The sequence below is a fragment of the Myotis davidii genome, unplaced genomic scaffold (assembly GCF_000327345.1).
Source record: "Myotis davidii unplaced genomic scaffold, ASM32734v1 scaffold38, whole genome shotgun sequence".
Classification (NCBI taxonomy): Eukaryota; Metazoa; Chordata; class Mammalia; order Chiroptera; family Vespertilionidae; genus Myotis; species Myotis davidii.
The window spans coordinates 6,147,199-6,164,188 of NW_006291383.1; the positions used below are offsets into that span (position 1 = coordinate 6,147,199).

Here is a 16,990-nt window from a genome sequence, read left to right on the forward strand (position 1 = left end):
GCCTAAACGTGAATACAAGTGTGGGCTTCATTATTAGACATGTAGTGTTAAATCCTAAGGAAACTGTGTTTCTGCTCAGTTAAGCAGGACTTGGAGAGTGTTGGGATGGGGAGAGTAAGGGAGAGAAGCAAAGTCAAGGGTGAATCCTGTGGTTTTTTGCTTGGGTAACTGGGTAAACAGTGTGCCATTCAACAACAAAAAAGAGAACACGGAAAGAGAAATAGATTTTGAGAGGAAGATGATGAGGTCAGCTTTGGACATCAAGTTTGAAAAATTCTTTTATTTATTGATTTTAGAGAGAGGGGGGACAGGAGAGAAAAAGAAACATCAACATGTTGCTCCACCCACCCGTGCATTCATTGGTTGCTTCTTATTTGTGACCTGACCAGAAAAACTCTTTAGAGATTAGCTTTAAATAGGAAAAGCAGCAATTCTTCCATGAAATGATAAAAAGAAGAAAGAATGCATGCATACAATAAAATCAGGTACTTGATTTAATGGTTGGAAGTTGAGTTTCCTTCTGACGGCTTAGAACTTCTATTTTCTCTGTGAAGTAGGAGGTGAGGCCATCCGTCCGGAGACAGTAGAAAGGGTCTCTGCAATATAAAGTCATTAGTGGGCCTAAGCCAGTATGACTGGAATCCTTGTAAGAGGACAAGAGACACAGAGAATGGCACACAGGGAGAAGGACATGTGATGAGAGAGCCAGAGAACAGAATGATAAAGCTGTAAAGCAAGAAACATAAGGGTTGCTGGCAACTGCCAGAAGCTAGGAAGAGGCAAGAAATGATCCTCCTCTAGAGCCTTTGGTAGAGCATCGTCCTGCCAAACCCTCGATTTTGGACTTTTAGCCTCCAAAACAATACATTTTTATGGTTTTAAGCCACTTGATTTTTGTTTTGATTTGTCATGTCAGCCCTAGGAATCTAATACAGTTATAAATAGTAGTATTGGAGGGGGGGGGCAGGGTTGAGCACAATAGAAGTTGGTAGCCATATTTGGGGGGTACCAATAGGCCTCTTGCATGATTTTCTCTAATAGTACTCAATAATCTAGATGTAAGGGGTAGATCAAATGGACAATTACAAGGTTGGGGTCTTTCCAGGTGGACAGGATAGAAAGACATTTGAGCAAAGGACTTAATATTGGCAAGAAAATAATTAAAATGACAGACCACATGGTCTGAGCTAGAAAGGAGAGGTAGTAAAGAGAGGAGAGGGTTGACAGATGATAAAGAGGAGACTAAAACTCTGGAGGTCTCAACAAGGTAGGGTGACAGATGTAGTAGGAGTAATGAATAAAAGCTGAAATAATAGGATGATGAGAACACAGAATGACATAAGTTTAAAATTTCAGAATTATACTTCTGGTGATGAGGTCCAGGAATAGTGTCCAGGACACTTCATAGAAATGGAATCGTACTTATACAATATGCAACCTCGTGATTGACTTCGTTCACACAGCAAAAAGTTTTTGAGGGTCATCCACGTTGTAGCATGTATCAGTTTATTCCCTTTTATTGCTGTATAGTAAACCATTTTCTGGATATACCACATTTTATTTAGCCATTCATCAGTCAATGGACATTTGTTTCTACTTTTTAGCTGTGATGAACAGTCATATACAAGTTTTTGTATAAACATGTCTAAATTTATCTTGAATATACACATAAGAATGGAGTCATTGGGTCATATAGTAATTCTATGTTTATAATTTTAAGGAAAAGCCAGACTATTTTCCAAAGCAGCTGTACCACTTTACACTCGCATCAGTAAAGTATGAGGGATCCAGTTTTTTCATATCCTTGCCAGCACTTTGTATTATATGTCTGCCATCTAGAGGGTGTGTAAAGTGGTAATCTCATTGTGTGTGTGTGTGTGTGTGTATTTCCCTAATGACTAATGTTGCTAATCATCTTTTCATTAACTTAATGGCCATTCATATGTCTTCTTTGGAGAAATGGTTAATCAAATGCTTTGCCCATTTTACTTGGGTGTTTATTTTATTTTTAAAAATGTTTTTATTGATTTTTAGAGAGGTGAAGGGAGGAGAGAGAGAAACATCCATGTGAGAGTGTAACATAGATTGATTGCCTCCTGCATACCCCCTACTAAGGATTAAGCCCCCAACCCAGACATATGTCCTGACTGGAAATCGAATTGGCAACCTTTCAGTGCACAGGTCAATGCTAAACCAACTGAGCCACAGCAGTCAGGGTAGGTGTTTATTGTTTTATTATTAACTTGTAGAGTTCTGTATATAGTCCAGATACAAGTCCTTTATCAGATACATGACTTGCAAATATTTTCTCCCATTCCACATGTCTTTATTTTCTTGATGGTATCTTTTACAATACAAAAGTTTACATGTTTATGTAGTCTAATTTATTTTTCTTTTGTTACCTATGCTTTTGCTATTGTAGCTAAGAAGGCTTTGCCTAACACAGGGTCATGATGATTTACTCTTATGTTTTCTTTTAAAAATTTTATAGTTTAGCTATTACATTTAGGCCTCTGTCCCATTTTGAGTTAATTTACCATATGTTGTGAGATAGGAGTTCAACTCAATTCTTTTGAATATATTTTTTAAAAATTGTGATTACGTATTATACATCTACTACTCTAATATTTTTGAAGTCAAGGACCAAGTTCTACTTCTTATATTTTCCATAAAACCAATGAATAAACTTTTTTCCCCAGAATTATATTTTGAGAATGATATGGGTACTTTTTATTTCAATTTTAAAGGTAATTATGTAGATATGGTACAAACTTTAAATAAGACAAAAGGATAGATAGTAAAAAATGTCTACCTTCTGCCCTAACCTGTTTGGCTCAGTGGATAGAGCATCAGCCTGCGAACTCAAGGGTCCCAGGTTCGATTCCGGTCAAGGGCATATACCATATACCGTGGTTGTGGACACAACCCCGGTGGGGATTGTGCGGGGGGCAGCTGATTGATGTTTCTAACTCGCTATCCCTCTCCCTTCCTCTCTGTAAAAAATCAATAAAATATATTTTTAAAAAAGTCTACCTTCCATTTCTAACCTCTTGTCTCCCAAACCTCTCCCTCAGAATCAACAACTATTACCACCATTACTGTTTCTTGTATACGCTTCCAGTAATTTTCTGTACCCATACTAGTACATACAGAAGCCAAAGTCTTTACCATGGCCTACAAGGTCCCCCAGATCTGGCCTCTAGGGCCACCTTGTCAACTTCATCTCCTACCATACTCTTTCTTAGTCATTTGACTCAAACCATAATAACCTCCTTGCTCTTCCTGGGAAGACCAAGCATTCTCCATGTTGGGGCCTTGGTACTTGTTCTATCTGCCAAGGATGCGCTTTTCCAAGATATTGACATGGGTCACTCTCTTATTGACATGGGCCAGATTCTCATTTTGTTCATACCTCTGATCAAATCCAGTGAGGTTTTGCCTGATCATCTTATTTAAAATAGCACCTCGCCTTCTCACTTTTTATTCTTTTTTTAAAAAAATATATTTTATTGATTTTTCACAGAGAGGAAGGGAGAGAGAGAGAGAGCCAGAAACATCGATGAGAGAGACATTGATCAGCTGCCTCCTGCACATCTCCCACTGGGGATGCGCCCGCAACCCAGGCACATGCCCCTGACCGGAATCGAACCCGGGACCCTTCAGTCCGCAGGCTGACGCTCCATCCACTGAGCCAAACCGGCCTCGGCCTCACTTTTTATTCTTAATCCTGCTTAGCATTTACCAATACCCAGCATCAGATTATATTTATTTGTCTATTGTTTGTTTCCCTTTACTGGAACTTTTCTACTTTATCTTTGGCATCTAGATCTGAGCCTAAATCATGGTAAGTGCTCAGCAAATATATATATTTTTAATGAATGACTGAATTTCAATGTGGTGCCTCTAAGGAAGTATGAAAATTCTGAGGGGTAGAGACAGTGTAAAAGGAGAGCGGAAATGTAGCGAGGGAGAGGGAGCTTTGAGAGAACAGTGGAACTTGCTGGGGCTTCAGGCTGAGTGTTAAGGAGTCGATGAGCCCTGGTGTCAGGGCTCTTCATTCCAAATTTATCCACCATCCTCGGGAACCTAAATGTCTCAGTAAATGACGCATCCTAAGTCATGAGCTCTCAGTTCTTTGAAGGCCTCCAGTCCAGGGATCTTCACCTCCACTTCATTTCAGCCACGTTCTTCCGTAGTCACCCCCTGCACTTGGTCATCATTCCCAACAGTTCTAACCCTAAAACCTTAAATTAAAAAATAGCACTGTCTGACCAAGATTTTCTTATCCTTTAAACTCTCAGTTTTGCTCATTACATTTTCTTTTACTCATTTGCCCCTTCTTCTTTCCTAACAACCTCTTCCTCTCTTTCTCTTCTTCACTATATAGATGTCCTGGCCTATCACTCAAACCTCTTTCTTGACAATATCATCACCTTCTTTTAAGGGAGTTCCCCAAATCCTGGTCTTTTAACCCCAGTGAAAACGGGGTGGGGGTCTTCTCGGGAGTCAAGCTGGGAAGGAGGGGTTCTGATAAGAGGGCGCTGAGTAGTGAGGCTGGTTGAGGTCGGGGTTAAGGAGAGAGCTATGCAAATCCCGAAGCCAGAGGTCAGGGAAGGCCGGCGTTGCCGAGGACTTCAGCCTCCGTGAGCGTTGGGCGTGGACGAGCGAGCGAGAGGGAGGCGGGTCCCGGCGCAGTCCCGGCCGACAGCCCTGCTCACCGGGTTCCGCGCACCGAGGGAAGCGCGCGCATCCTGGCAGCGGCCTTTGTGCGCCTGCGTCGCCGTTGCCAGGCGCCCGCTGGCTCGGGGACGCGAATAGGGGACGACCGAGTAGAGGACGACCCAGGGAAGGCGTAGCGGCAGCCGGGACTCCGGAAGCTCACCCTTCACCCGGAAATGGTTGTTGAGGAAACATGGCGTTACTGGTGCGAGTCCTTGTGAGTGAAGGAATGATTTCGTGCGGTTGTCCGCGGGCCCGGGTTGGAGTCGGAGAGGACGGGGTGGGAGAAGCTGGAAGGAAGTGCACAGCGGGGGTCTGTGCGGCCGCCTCTCTGCGGGGAAACTGAGGCAGCTCCCCGCCTCCCTCTAACGTTTTTGGCCGTGGTTTCCCCCCCCTTGGGAGGAGAGGGAGAATGACATCGGATCTGAATTCGATGCGGTTTGGTTTTCCTCAGTCGCCGCCTGCGACCGCTTTCCCTCAGGGAGAGACGGCACGTGGGCCACTGATGCGAGTTCCGCGAGACGGGGTTCTCTCCGGTCCCTGTTCTGTCGCCGAGGTACCGTGTGACGCCGGGCAGGTCCCTCTCAGACCTCAGGAGCCTGACGTGGGAAACGAGGACGTTAATCGGCGGCCCTTTGGGATCCCGAGGTTTCCCGGGTTTGTTTCAGAGAGCAGTCGGTCAATTCTGAACGACCGTTACGTGGGATACCGTGACAGATGATCAGGTTGAAAGCTGCACGAAAACTGAGGTCCTAGCTGCCGTTTTCCCTCGGCCTCGTACAGTGTCTGGCATATCATAGGTGTCCGATAGACGTTTGTTGGATGAATGAATGAAGAATGAGGTCGGGAAGGACTACTAGACTAACTCGCACCCTTATGGGAAGCTACTGCCCTTCTTGTGATTCAGCCCGGATCCTTCTAGCATACTGCGACCTCCAGGAACGAAAGGAGAGAGAAAGTGGCCGCAGGGAAAGGTTAGGAGGACACAGAGCTTAGCTGCTAACCGTGGAGGGATGGGAGAGATAATTTTAGCAAGTCTTTCAAAACCTGGGTCAAGGACATTGGTGTTTCCTAGCTGAGACTGTCTGTTCTTGCCTCTGGTTGTCTTTTGAGTTGCCATTTTACACTTTCTAATCTTTTACTATATGGCTTACAAGGACTGCAGTTTTACTTATAGTTCTTCTCAGTCTAGCAAAGTGCAGTGCCCACGATTGTTGCTCAGTATATATGTATATTTGTTTGAAGGATAGCTTTTATAACTTACAGAAAGGTTCACTTGGCAGAGTAATTGTTGATGTAAGAGCAAGAATTGATTGAGATCAGGACTGCTGAGGAAATGACAACTAGGATGTCCCAGGTTATTTAGTGTGTGTGTGTTTTACTTTTTTAATATATTTTTATTGATTTCAGAGAGGGACAGAGATAGAAACATCAATGATGAGAGAGGATCATTGATCGGCTACCTCCTACACACCCCCTACTGGGGATCGAGTCTACAAACTGGGTATGTGCCCTTGACTGGAATTGAACCTGGGACCCTTCAGTCAACAGGCTGACGCTCTATCCACTGAGCCAAACCAGCTAGGGCCCAAGTTATTTAGTTTTTAAGATGGATACTTGGGGGAAGAGATGAAAAGTTTATTGGGTTGTATACCTGAAATGAACCCCTTGGTTTGTTTTGGAAGTTACCGGATGTCCCAGCTATCTTAAATATTCTTAATCCTAAGCATGTGGACTGTTTCAGGTTCATTTCTTCTTAGGTGGCAGCATCCATAGAATCTGCCTCTCTGAATGGATTCTATTAATTGGATCTGTCCTACCCCCACCCCCATTTATCCTTTCTAGTAATCTTTTTAGGGGAAAAGTAAGTTTAGATAAGGAAAGTCACTTTCACTTTATACAGTGAATCTTTGAAGTCCTTTAAACATCTATATATTTAAAAGCCCAGTGACAGAACGACCGGCATGATAGGTGGCTATGATGCACACTGCAGCAGGCAACCAGCTGATCCGGCCCCGATTGGCCCTCAATACCCTGATTGGGGGAGGGGCTGGCTGCCAACTACCCTTGGCCCCTTTCCCCAGCCAGCTTGGCCTCCCCCCCATCCGTCCCCAACATCCTGATCTAGGGTGGGGCCCACCGGCCAACCACCTGCGGCCCCTCCCCTCAGTTGGCCCCACCTCCGTTTGCCCTCCCCCCCCAATCGGGAGCGGGGCCGGCTGGCCAACCACTGGGGCCCCTCCTCCCCGCTGGCCTGGTATTATAATGTAACTAGAGGCCCAGGGCATGAAATTTGTGCACTCAGGGGAGGGTGTCCCTCAGCCTGGCCTATGCCCTCTTGCAGTCCAGGAGCCCTCGGGGGATGTCCAATTCCAGGGGGAGTGGGCCTAAGCTGGCAGTCAGACATCCTTAGTGCTGCCACAGAGGCAGGAGAGGCTTCTGCCACCACCGCTGTGCTTGCCAGCTGTGAGCTCGGCTTCTGGCTGAGTGGAACTTCCCCTGTGGGAGCACACTGACCACCAGGGGGCAGCTCCTGCTTTGAGTGTCTGCCCCCTGGTGGTCAGTGCACATCATAGCGGCCGGTTGTTCTGCTGTTTGGTCGATTTACCATATTACCCTTTCATTATATTTATTATTATATAGGATGTGTGACAAAGCAGTGGAAACTCCTGTAGGACAGGTTGAAAGTGTCAGTAAACATGAAAGTAGCAGATATTTATGGATCACCTACTCTGAAGAGGTATTTGGGTTAGGCATGTGAGGAACTCACAGATACAGGAAAGTGCACATGTTTAGGAGTCTGAAGGGCCTTGGTTGTAAGCTTAGCTCTGTTACTTCTGTGGGTGTGACTTTGAGCAAGTCACCTAACTTCTCTGAGTCTCAGATTTTTTTAACAGTAAATTTGATAGGGTTCAGAGAATCAAATGGGACCAGTGATATTTAAACCCTTAGTAAATTAAAAATTTTTATTTTGAAAGTATAAAAATTTTTTTTTAATAGTCAACATAGTAAACACTTACATACCCACTATTAGATTTTTTTTGGTTTGTTAATTCTCACCCGAGGATATTTTTCCATTGATTTTTAGAGAGAGTGGAACAGAGTAAGAGAGACAGAAACATCGATGTGAGAGACACACATCAATTGGTTATCTCCTGCATGCACCCAGGGCCAGGGATTGAGCCTGCAGCTGAGGCACATACCCTTGACTGGAATCGAACCTGGGACCCTTCAGTCCAAGGGCTGCTCTATCCACTGAGCCAAACCGGCTAGGGCTAGAGTTTTTTTTTAAAAAATATTAGTAGATCCCTGTAGTAGTTGTGAATGGATCAGAGAGAGCTGAAATTAGAGACCCCCAAAGTCAATCAGAAGGTACTTAAGTAATTCTGGAAGAAGTGATAAAAACCTATAGTAAGCAGGGAGGAGCAGTGTGGTTAAAGAGGAAGGGATGGTTTCAATAGGAAAGAGAGTATATAGGGCTTGATGAGAGGTTAGATATGGAGGGTGAGGGAGAAGGAGGAGTCTTAATACTGAGTCCCAGGTCAGCCTTTGATAACTGAGTTAATAGCAGTGTCCACTGAGAAGATCCAACTGGAGATAGATATATATTTTTCTTTTTTAGCAATTGGAGAGTTGGTGTTCATAAAGTGAGACAGTGCTGAGATAAAGGTTATAGTTGAAGCAAGATGTTGTTGAGATTTCCTGGACAATAATATTGACAGCTAACATTTATAGGGCACTTACCATGTGCTAAGCACTCTTACATACTTTATATATGTGAACTTAATCTTTACAACAGCCCTTTGAAAAGGTAAGCATTATTATTTTCCCCATTTTACTGATAAAAAAATTGAATCACAGAGAGGTAGTGTTCCTGAAACATTCTCCTTAGTCTTCCTTTATTTTTTCTTCTTTCAGACTTATTGGTCAGTTTTATTCCCTCTCCAATGATGGGTTTGGGAAGGAGGAGGAAACTAAAACACTGCTATTGCTGAGTAGCTCCATAAGGGGAACTGGCCTTTTGAGTAGTGCAATGGGCCTTGCTAATAGTTTTACTAGAGGCCTGGTGCACGGATTCGTGCACCAGTGGGGTCCCTTGGGTAGCCTGCGGGGATCGGGCTGAAATCGTCTCTCCAACATCCCCCGAGGGGTCCCAGATAGCTAGAGGGTGGTTCTTGGGTGACACACCTGCACCCCGGAATTGGGCTCCCTCCTCTCTGGTTCCGGATGTGTCACCTGAGAACCACAGCTGCCAAGTTACCACAGCTTATCAGCTCCTGTGTTGAGTGCCCTCTGGTGGTCATTGCGCGTCATGACTACCGGTTGGATGGTTGCTTAGGCTTTTATATATATGAATGAGCTGTTCTGGGCATTGGTGATCATTTTTGCTTTTTGTTGACAATAGTAGAAATTACAGAAAGGCACTCTGACTTTAAAAAAATTTTTAGTAAAATATACATAATGTAAAAAATTTTTTAGTAAAATATACATAATGTAAATGTACCATTTTAACCATTTTTGAGTATTCAGTTGAGGGCATTAAATACATTCACATTGTTGTGCTACTATTGCCACCAACATCCACTATTTTCATCTTATAAACTGAAACTCTGTACTCATCACCATTCTACTTTCTGTCTTTAAGATTTTGACTATTCTAGGTACCTCAGATAAATGGAATCGTACAGAATTTGTCCTTTTGTGACTGTATTATTTCACGTAGCAAATGCCCTCAAGGCTCATCAATGTTGTAATATGTCCGAATATCCTTCCTTTTTAAGGCTGAATACTATTCCATTGTGTATACTAGTATATATCACTTTATGTTTATTCATTCATCTGTCAATGGACACTTGGGATATTCCATCTTCTGACTATTGTGAAATAGTGTTACCATGAACATGAGTATACAAATATCTGTTTGGTCCCTGTTTTCACTTCTTTTGGGTCTAAACTAAGAAGTGGAATTATGGGAGTGTAAGGTAAGTATGTTTAATTTTTTGAGGAATTACCATTTAATTTTTCACAGCAGCTGAACCATTTTATATCCTACCAGTAAAACACAGAATTCCAATGTCTCCATGTCTTCACCAATACTTGTTGATTTTATTTTCATAGTGGCCATCCTAATGGGTGTGAGGTGATATCTCATTGTAATTTTGATTTGCTTTTCTCTAATGACTAGAGGCCCGGTGTGTGAAATTCGTGCTCTCAGGGGTGGGGGTTCCTCAGCCCAGCTTGCACCCTCTTATAGTCTGGGAGCCCTCGGGGGATGTCCGGGTATAAGCCGGCAGTCAGACATCCTTAGCGCTTCTGCAGAGATGGGAGAGGCTCCTGCCACCACTGCTGTGCTTGCCAGCCATGAACCTGGCTTCTGGCTAAGCAGTGCTCCCCTTGTGGAAGCACACTGACCACCATGGGGCAGTTCCTGTGTTGAGCATCTGCCCCCCCACCCCCCCGCCCCCCAATGGTGGTCAGTGCGCATCATAGGGACTGGTCATTCTGCCATTCAGTCAATTTGCATATTAACCTTTTATTATATAGGATTAGTGACATTAAGCATATTTTAAATGCTTGTTGGCCTTTAAAATTATACCTTCAGAGAAATGTTTATTCAAGTCCTTTGCCCATTTTTTAATTGAGTATTTTTTTTTATTATTGTTGTTGAGTTGTAGGAGTTCTTAATATATTCTGGATATGAATCCCTTATCAGATATATGATTTGGAAGTATTTTCTCCCATGCCTTTTCACTTTGTTGGTAGTATTCTTTGATGTACAAAAGTTTTTAATTTTGATGAAATTCAACTTAACTTTTTTCTTTTGTTGCCTATGCTTTTGGTGTTATATCCAAAAAATCATTGTCAAATCCAATATCATGAAGCTTTCCCTTATATTTTCTACTAAAAGTTGCATAGTTTTAGGTGTTAAATTTAGGTCTTTAGCCTGGCCGGTATGACCCATTTGGTTGGGCATCATCCTGGGCACAGAAAGATTGCTGGTTCCATTCCTAGTCAGGGCACATGCCCAGTTGCGGGCTTGATCCCTAGTAGGGGCGTGTAGGAGGCAGCTGATTTATGTTGTGCTCTCATATCACTGTTTCTGTCTTCTCCCTTCCTATCTCTCTAAAACATCAGTAAAATTAAAAAACAGTTTTTGACCTATTTTGAGTTAATTTTTGTATATGGTATAAAGTTTTACTATTATTTTATGTTATTTTCTTAGTGTATGCCCTGGGGATTATACTTAACATCTTAATTCATAACAATCTAGTTTGGATTATTACTAACTTGATTTCAATAATAGTATATATAAAAACTTTGATTATATATTGCTTTGTCCCTTCCCCCCTCTTTTGTGCCACTATTGTCATTCAAATTACATCTTTATAGATTGTGTGCCCATCAACATAGATTTATAGTTCTTGCTTTATTCAATTCTTTTTTTTAAAATGTATTTTATTGATTTTTTTACAGAGAGGAAGGGAGAGGGATAGAGAGTTAGAAACATCAATGAGAGAGAAACATCGACCAGCTGCCTCCTGTACACCTCCAACTGGGGATGTGCCTGCAGCCAAAGTACATGCCCTTGACCGGAACCCAACCTGGGACCTTTCAGTCCGCAGGGCGATGCTCTATCCACTGAGCCAAACCGGTTTGGCTATTCAATTCTTTTAAATTAAAAAATAACTACGAGCAAAAAATACATGTAAAGCATTATAATAAGTGAAATAAGCCAGTCAGAGGAAATCAGGTACCATATGATTTCACTTATATGTGGAATCTAATGAACAAAATAAACAAAGTAGAAATAGACGCATAGATTGAGAACAGACTGATAGCTGTCAGAGGGAATGGGAGTTGTAGGAGTGGGTAAAAAAGGTGAGGGGATTAAGCAAAAACAAACAAACTCAGACACAGACAACAGTATGGTGATTACTAGAAGGAAAGGGGTAGGGGTGGTAGGAGAGGGCATAAGGGAGTAAATGGTGATGGAAGGATATGACTTGGGGTGATGAACACATAATACAATATACAGATGATGTATTATAGAATTGTACACCTGAAAACATAATTTGATTAACTGATATCACCCAGTAAATTCAATAAAAAAGTTAAAAAAATACATTTATACTGTATTTTTTATTTATTTAGTTACCATTACCAGTGCACTTTACTTCTTCATGTGGATTTAAGTTACTGTAGTGTAAAAGGTCTTATTTTAGCCTGCAGATCTCCCTTTAGTATTTGTTGTAGGGCAGGTCTGTTATTGACAGATTTCTTCAGTTTTTGTTTATCTAGATGGTCTTAATAATTTCCTTCACTTTTGAATAATAGCTTTGCTAGATATAGAATTCTTGTTTGACAGTCATTACCACCCCTTGCCCCCAGCATTTTGAACATTTTATCCCACTGCCTTTTGGCCTCCATGATTTCTGAGGAGAAATTAGCTGTTAATGTTATTGAGGGTCTCTTGTAAATGATGAGTCGCTTCTCTTGCTGCTTTTAAGATTCTTTTTATTGTCTTTCAGCAACTTGATTATGATATGTCTATTTGTGGATCTCTTGAGTTTATCCTACTTGGAGTTAGTTGAGTTTCTTAGATTTATAGATTGATTTTTTAAATCAAATTTGGGATGTTTTCTGCCAGTATTTCTTTAAATATTTTTTTCTCTTCATTTATTTCTCTCTTCTCCTTTTGAGACTCCCAGTTATGCATATGTTGGTAATGTTTGGTGATGTCCCAAAGATCTCTGACGTTCTGTTAAATTTTCTTTATTATTTTTTCTTTCTGTTCTTTAGATTGGATAATTTCAATTGACCTGTCTTCAAGATCATTGATTCTTCTGCTCAAATCTGTTGCACCCCTCTAGTGAAATGTTTATTTTATTTATTGTTCTTTTCAACTCCAGAATTTTTATTTTATTTCATTTATTATTATTATTATTATTAATCCTCATCTGAGAACATACTTATCTGAGAACATACTTAGAGAGAGGAAGGAGGGGAAGAGATGTGTGAGAGAAACATTGATCAGTTGCCTTCCATCAGCTCCCTGATTAGAGATCAAATCCACAACCCAGGTATGTGCCCTGACTGGGATCGAACCAGCAACCGTTTCATATTTTATTTATGTATTTTTAATAATTCTTTTTTAAAATATATTTTTATTGATTTGCAACCGTTTGCTGCACGGGATGATGCTCAACCAACTGAGCCATTCCAGCTGGGCCAGAATTTTTATTTTTAGTTTCTCTCTTTATTGATATTCTCTATCATTTTCATATTTTGCTATAGTTCTTTAGATATGGTTTCCTTTAGTTTTTAAATATTTAAAATAGCTGGTTCAGCCCTGCCCGGTTTGGCTCAATGGATAGAGGCTTGGCCTGTGGACAGAGGGTCCCAGGTTTGATTCTGGTCAAGGGCACATGCCCTGGGTTTAGGGCTTGATTCCCCGTGGGGGCATGCAGGAGGCATCCAATCAATGATTCTCTCTCATCGTTGATGTGTCTATCTCTCCCTCTCCCTTCCTCTCTGAAGTCAATAAAAATATATTAAAAAAAATAGCCCTAACCGGTTTGTCTCAGTGGATAGAGCATCGGCCTGTGGAGGTTCGATTCCAGTCAAGGGCATGTACCTTGGTTGTGGGCATATCCCCAGTAGGGGGTGTGCAGGAGGCAGCTGATCGATGTTTCTCTCTCATTGATGTTTCTAACTCTCTATCCCTCTCTGTAAAAAATCAATAAAATATATTAAAATAAATAAAATAGCTGGTTCAAAATCTTTGTCTAGTTTGTCTAATGTGTGGGCTTCCTCAGGGACAGTTTCTATTGATTTTTCTCCCTGTGTATGGATTTCTTTTTTGTATGTGGATTTTATTTCTTTATGTGTTTCATAATTTTTTCTGTTGAAAACTGGTAATTTTAAATAATGTGGAAATCAGTTCTTTCCTTTCCCAAAATTTATTATTGTATTTCTGTTTGGTGACTTTTCTGACTTAATTCTATAAAGTTTGTATTCTTTGTTGTGTGCTCTCTACTCAGTTAGCTTGGTGGTCAGATAATGTGTGGCTGGAGAGTTCCTTAAATGCCTGGAACCAGTAAGTCTCCCAGTTTTTGTTGAGGGGCTCCATGTACCTGTTGGGGCCTTCTGCCTTAATCTTCACTTCCTGCTTGTTCAGAGCCTCAAAGGCCATCAGAGGTGAGAGCTTAGGGCATTCTCAGGTGTTTTGTGTTTATGTGCACAGCTCTGGGTGTGGGCACAACCTTGTGCATGTGCATGGCCTTCAGATTCCCAGGAATATGTCAGAGCTTTTTAAAGTCCCTGTGAACATTCCATTTCGCTGCTTTCCTTTTTTGTTTTTTGTTGTTAATCCTCATTCAAAGGTATTTTTTCCTTTGAATTTTAGAGCGGGGGGAGGGGAGAGAAACATTGATGTGAGAGAGACATATCAATTGATTGCCTCCTATGCCCCCCAACATGCTCTTTTTAAAAAAATCCTCACCTAAGGATATTTTTCTATTGACCTTTTATAAAGAGTGGAAGAGAGAGGGAAAGACAGAGAGAAGCATTGATGTGAGAGAGACATATCAATTGATTGCCTTCTGTACACGCCCTGACCAGGGCTCTGGCCAGGGAGGAACCTGCAACCAAGATACATGCCCTTGACTGGAATTGAACCCGGACCCTTTGGTCTGCAGACCGATGCTCTATCCACTGAGCCAAACCGGCTAGGGCCCCAACATGCTGTTGACCGAGAATCAAATCCCTGACCCTTTGGTGCGCAGGTTGATGCTCTAGCCATTGGGCACACGGGCCAGGGCCCCTGCTTTCCCTTTTAAGCTTTATGTTTAACTTATTGTTTCCGCCAGTATTATCCACTGCTTCAGGCAGCCACAAAGTTAAACTGCCTTTATTTGTTTTCAGTCAATTCTCTGGAGAAAGTGTTTTTCACACTGGGTGAGTTCCAAGACAGCCTTGCAAGATGGAGTCTCCCAAGGAACTACTAGACAGATCAAATATCAAATAATGTCATTCTTTCTGAATAAGGCTTTCAGGAGCATTGATCCTATTCAAGAGTCAACTCTTCTTCAGAGAAGACTGGTTCATTTTATTGAATATTGCTATTTAGAAACCAAGTCTGGATGCTACATGTATGTGGTCATTGCTACCAGGCTGTCACTGCTACCAGTCCATCATTGCTTCCAGGCCCAATCAGGACAGGGGTAGGAAATATATATATGTGTGTATGTATACACACACACACACACACGTATCTTTGTATCAACTTATCTATCTATCTATATATATATATAAAACACATACTAATTACTTTAATTCCAGCCCAATACACAGGGTTTTTTCTACCCTTCTCCCTTTTCATACTTGTCAGCTTCTTTCTCTGATAGAAACTTGACCCTTCATTGTTAATATATTTACTGATTTGCTCAAATCCTTCCAGTATGTAATCAATTTTTTGAAAGCTCAGATTGGACACCCCCAACAAAGTGGGAGGAGGCAGAAGTGATAAGCATGGGGAGGCTTGATCTTGGTTCTATTTTGGATGTTCTCCTTTCATGTGCCCCGTTCTGACAGAATTTCTAAATTTATATATGCTCCATATCTACATATGGAGTCTGATATAGATTTTTTTTGTATTTTATTTTTTTTATTGCTTAAAGTATTACAAAGGGTATTACATATGTGTCTTTTTTTTATATATATAGATTTTTGACGGACTTTTTTTTTCTTTCTTTAGAGGAACCAGATTCCAATTAGCATCTCCCAGTGGGTTCCAGTATGCAGCCGGTTGGTACCTTTGTCTCCTACACAGGGACAGTGGGGCAGGGCTCTGTCTGGCATTTTCCAGGTAAGGTTTGTTGTTCCTTTGGTTGGTATGAAAACCTTAGTGTTTATGTGCAAATGTCATGTATTTATAGATTAGCCAAGCAAATTGTGTGATGGAAAAAAACCTCATGAGACCACTCCTGGGTCTCTGTGGTGCCAGCTCAGGACTGATTCCTGCAGTATGGTGTCTAGGGCGTTCCTTCTAAATACCCCAACAGTGGAACTTAGCCTAGGATACCATGCTACAGTCTGATGATTTTTACTGTTGGGAGTGTTTCCAGATATTCATCTCAGAGTTAACTTTTCTTCAGTTTTCTTTTCATAGATGCTTTTTTTTTGTGGTGGTGCGAGGGGGAGGGGGGTAGGAAGAATATTTCTTTCTTTCTTTGTTTTTTCTTTTTATGAACATAAAATCCAAAGAATTATTTGAGGCTTTAATTTACTATTAACACATGATTTATTATGATGTAGTTTACTGTGGACACTCCTTGAAAGTTTTTCCTCCTGATTTTTGTTAGCCATGAAACTAATTTAGTAATAAAGGAAATAAAAATCACTCATGACCTCAAACCTGAAAAATCTGCTGGTTCTTGTACTCATTTTTTCCTTAGGTACATTAACAAATATCCACAGAATTTTATGTTCTGGTACCTTTTCATTTATTAGAGCAGACATTATTCATATTGTTGGGTAGAGTTCATAGTTACATTTTTAATTGCTACATGTCATTCTGTTTACTTACCTTTTGTTTAATATTAAAATTATTTCAAAAATTTTTTGCCATTGTAGGCTTTAATGCAGTTATAATTTTCTTGATACATGGTTTTTCTTATTTTTAATTATTAAAGATAAATTCCTAGGCGGGTATACCCTTGGTCAAAGGCTGTGAACATTTTCTTCTCCAAAAGCTGCTTTAATTTATGCTGCTGCCAGCATTGTATATATAATTAGTTTTTCATTATTATCTCCCCTAAATTAGGTATTTAAAAAATTTTTTAAATTAAGTGGTTAGGAAATATTACCTTGTTTTACTTTGCATTTATCTGTCTACCTAACAGGGTTAATTTAAACATTTTTTTCTTTATCAGTTGTTTTCTGAATTGGAAAAATTGTATGCTTATATAATTTCTCCATTTATTTATTGGGAATTTATTTTTCTTTTTTATTTTATTATTATTTTATTATTATTTTTTTTTATTTTTTAATTTCTTTATTAATTAAAGTATTACATATGTGTTCTTATCCCCCATTATCCTCCCGACCCTCCCCCACTCATGCCCTCACCCCCCTGTTGTCTGTGTCCATTGGTTAGGCTCATATGCAATCAACATCAGCAAAATGTCCATACCACCCAAAGCAGTCTATAGATTCAATGCACTCCCCATTAAAATACCAACAGCATGTTTCACAGACCTAGAACACACGC

General features: G+C 40.9%; 1 protein-coding gene across 3 annotated transcripts in view; it reads left to right on the forward strand.

Moving 5' to 3' along the window:
- Nucleotides 1-4,697: 4,697 nt before the first annotated feature.
- LOC102761403 (ubiquinol-cytochrome-c reductase complex assembly factor 1) overlaps nt 4,698-16,990 on the forward strand; it is a 113,942-nt gene continuing 101,649 nt past the window's right edge. Inside the window, exons 1-2 of one of the 3 annotated variants that reach the window (XM_006764563.2) lie at nt 4,698-4,936; nt 15,476-15,586. In XM_006764563.2, coding sequence (XP_006764626.1) covers nt 4,913-4,936; nt 15,476-15,586 — 135 coding nt within the window. In that variant the 5' untranslated portion in view covers nt 4,698-4,912. Of the gene's footprint in view, nt 4,937-15,475; nt 15,587-15,867; nt 15,875-16,990 lie in introns of those variants that run through there. The other 2 variants (XM_015564478.1, XM_015564479.1) reach the window with 2 other exon arrangements.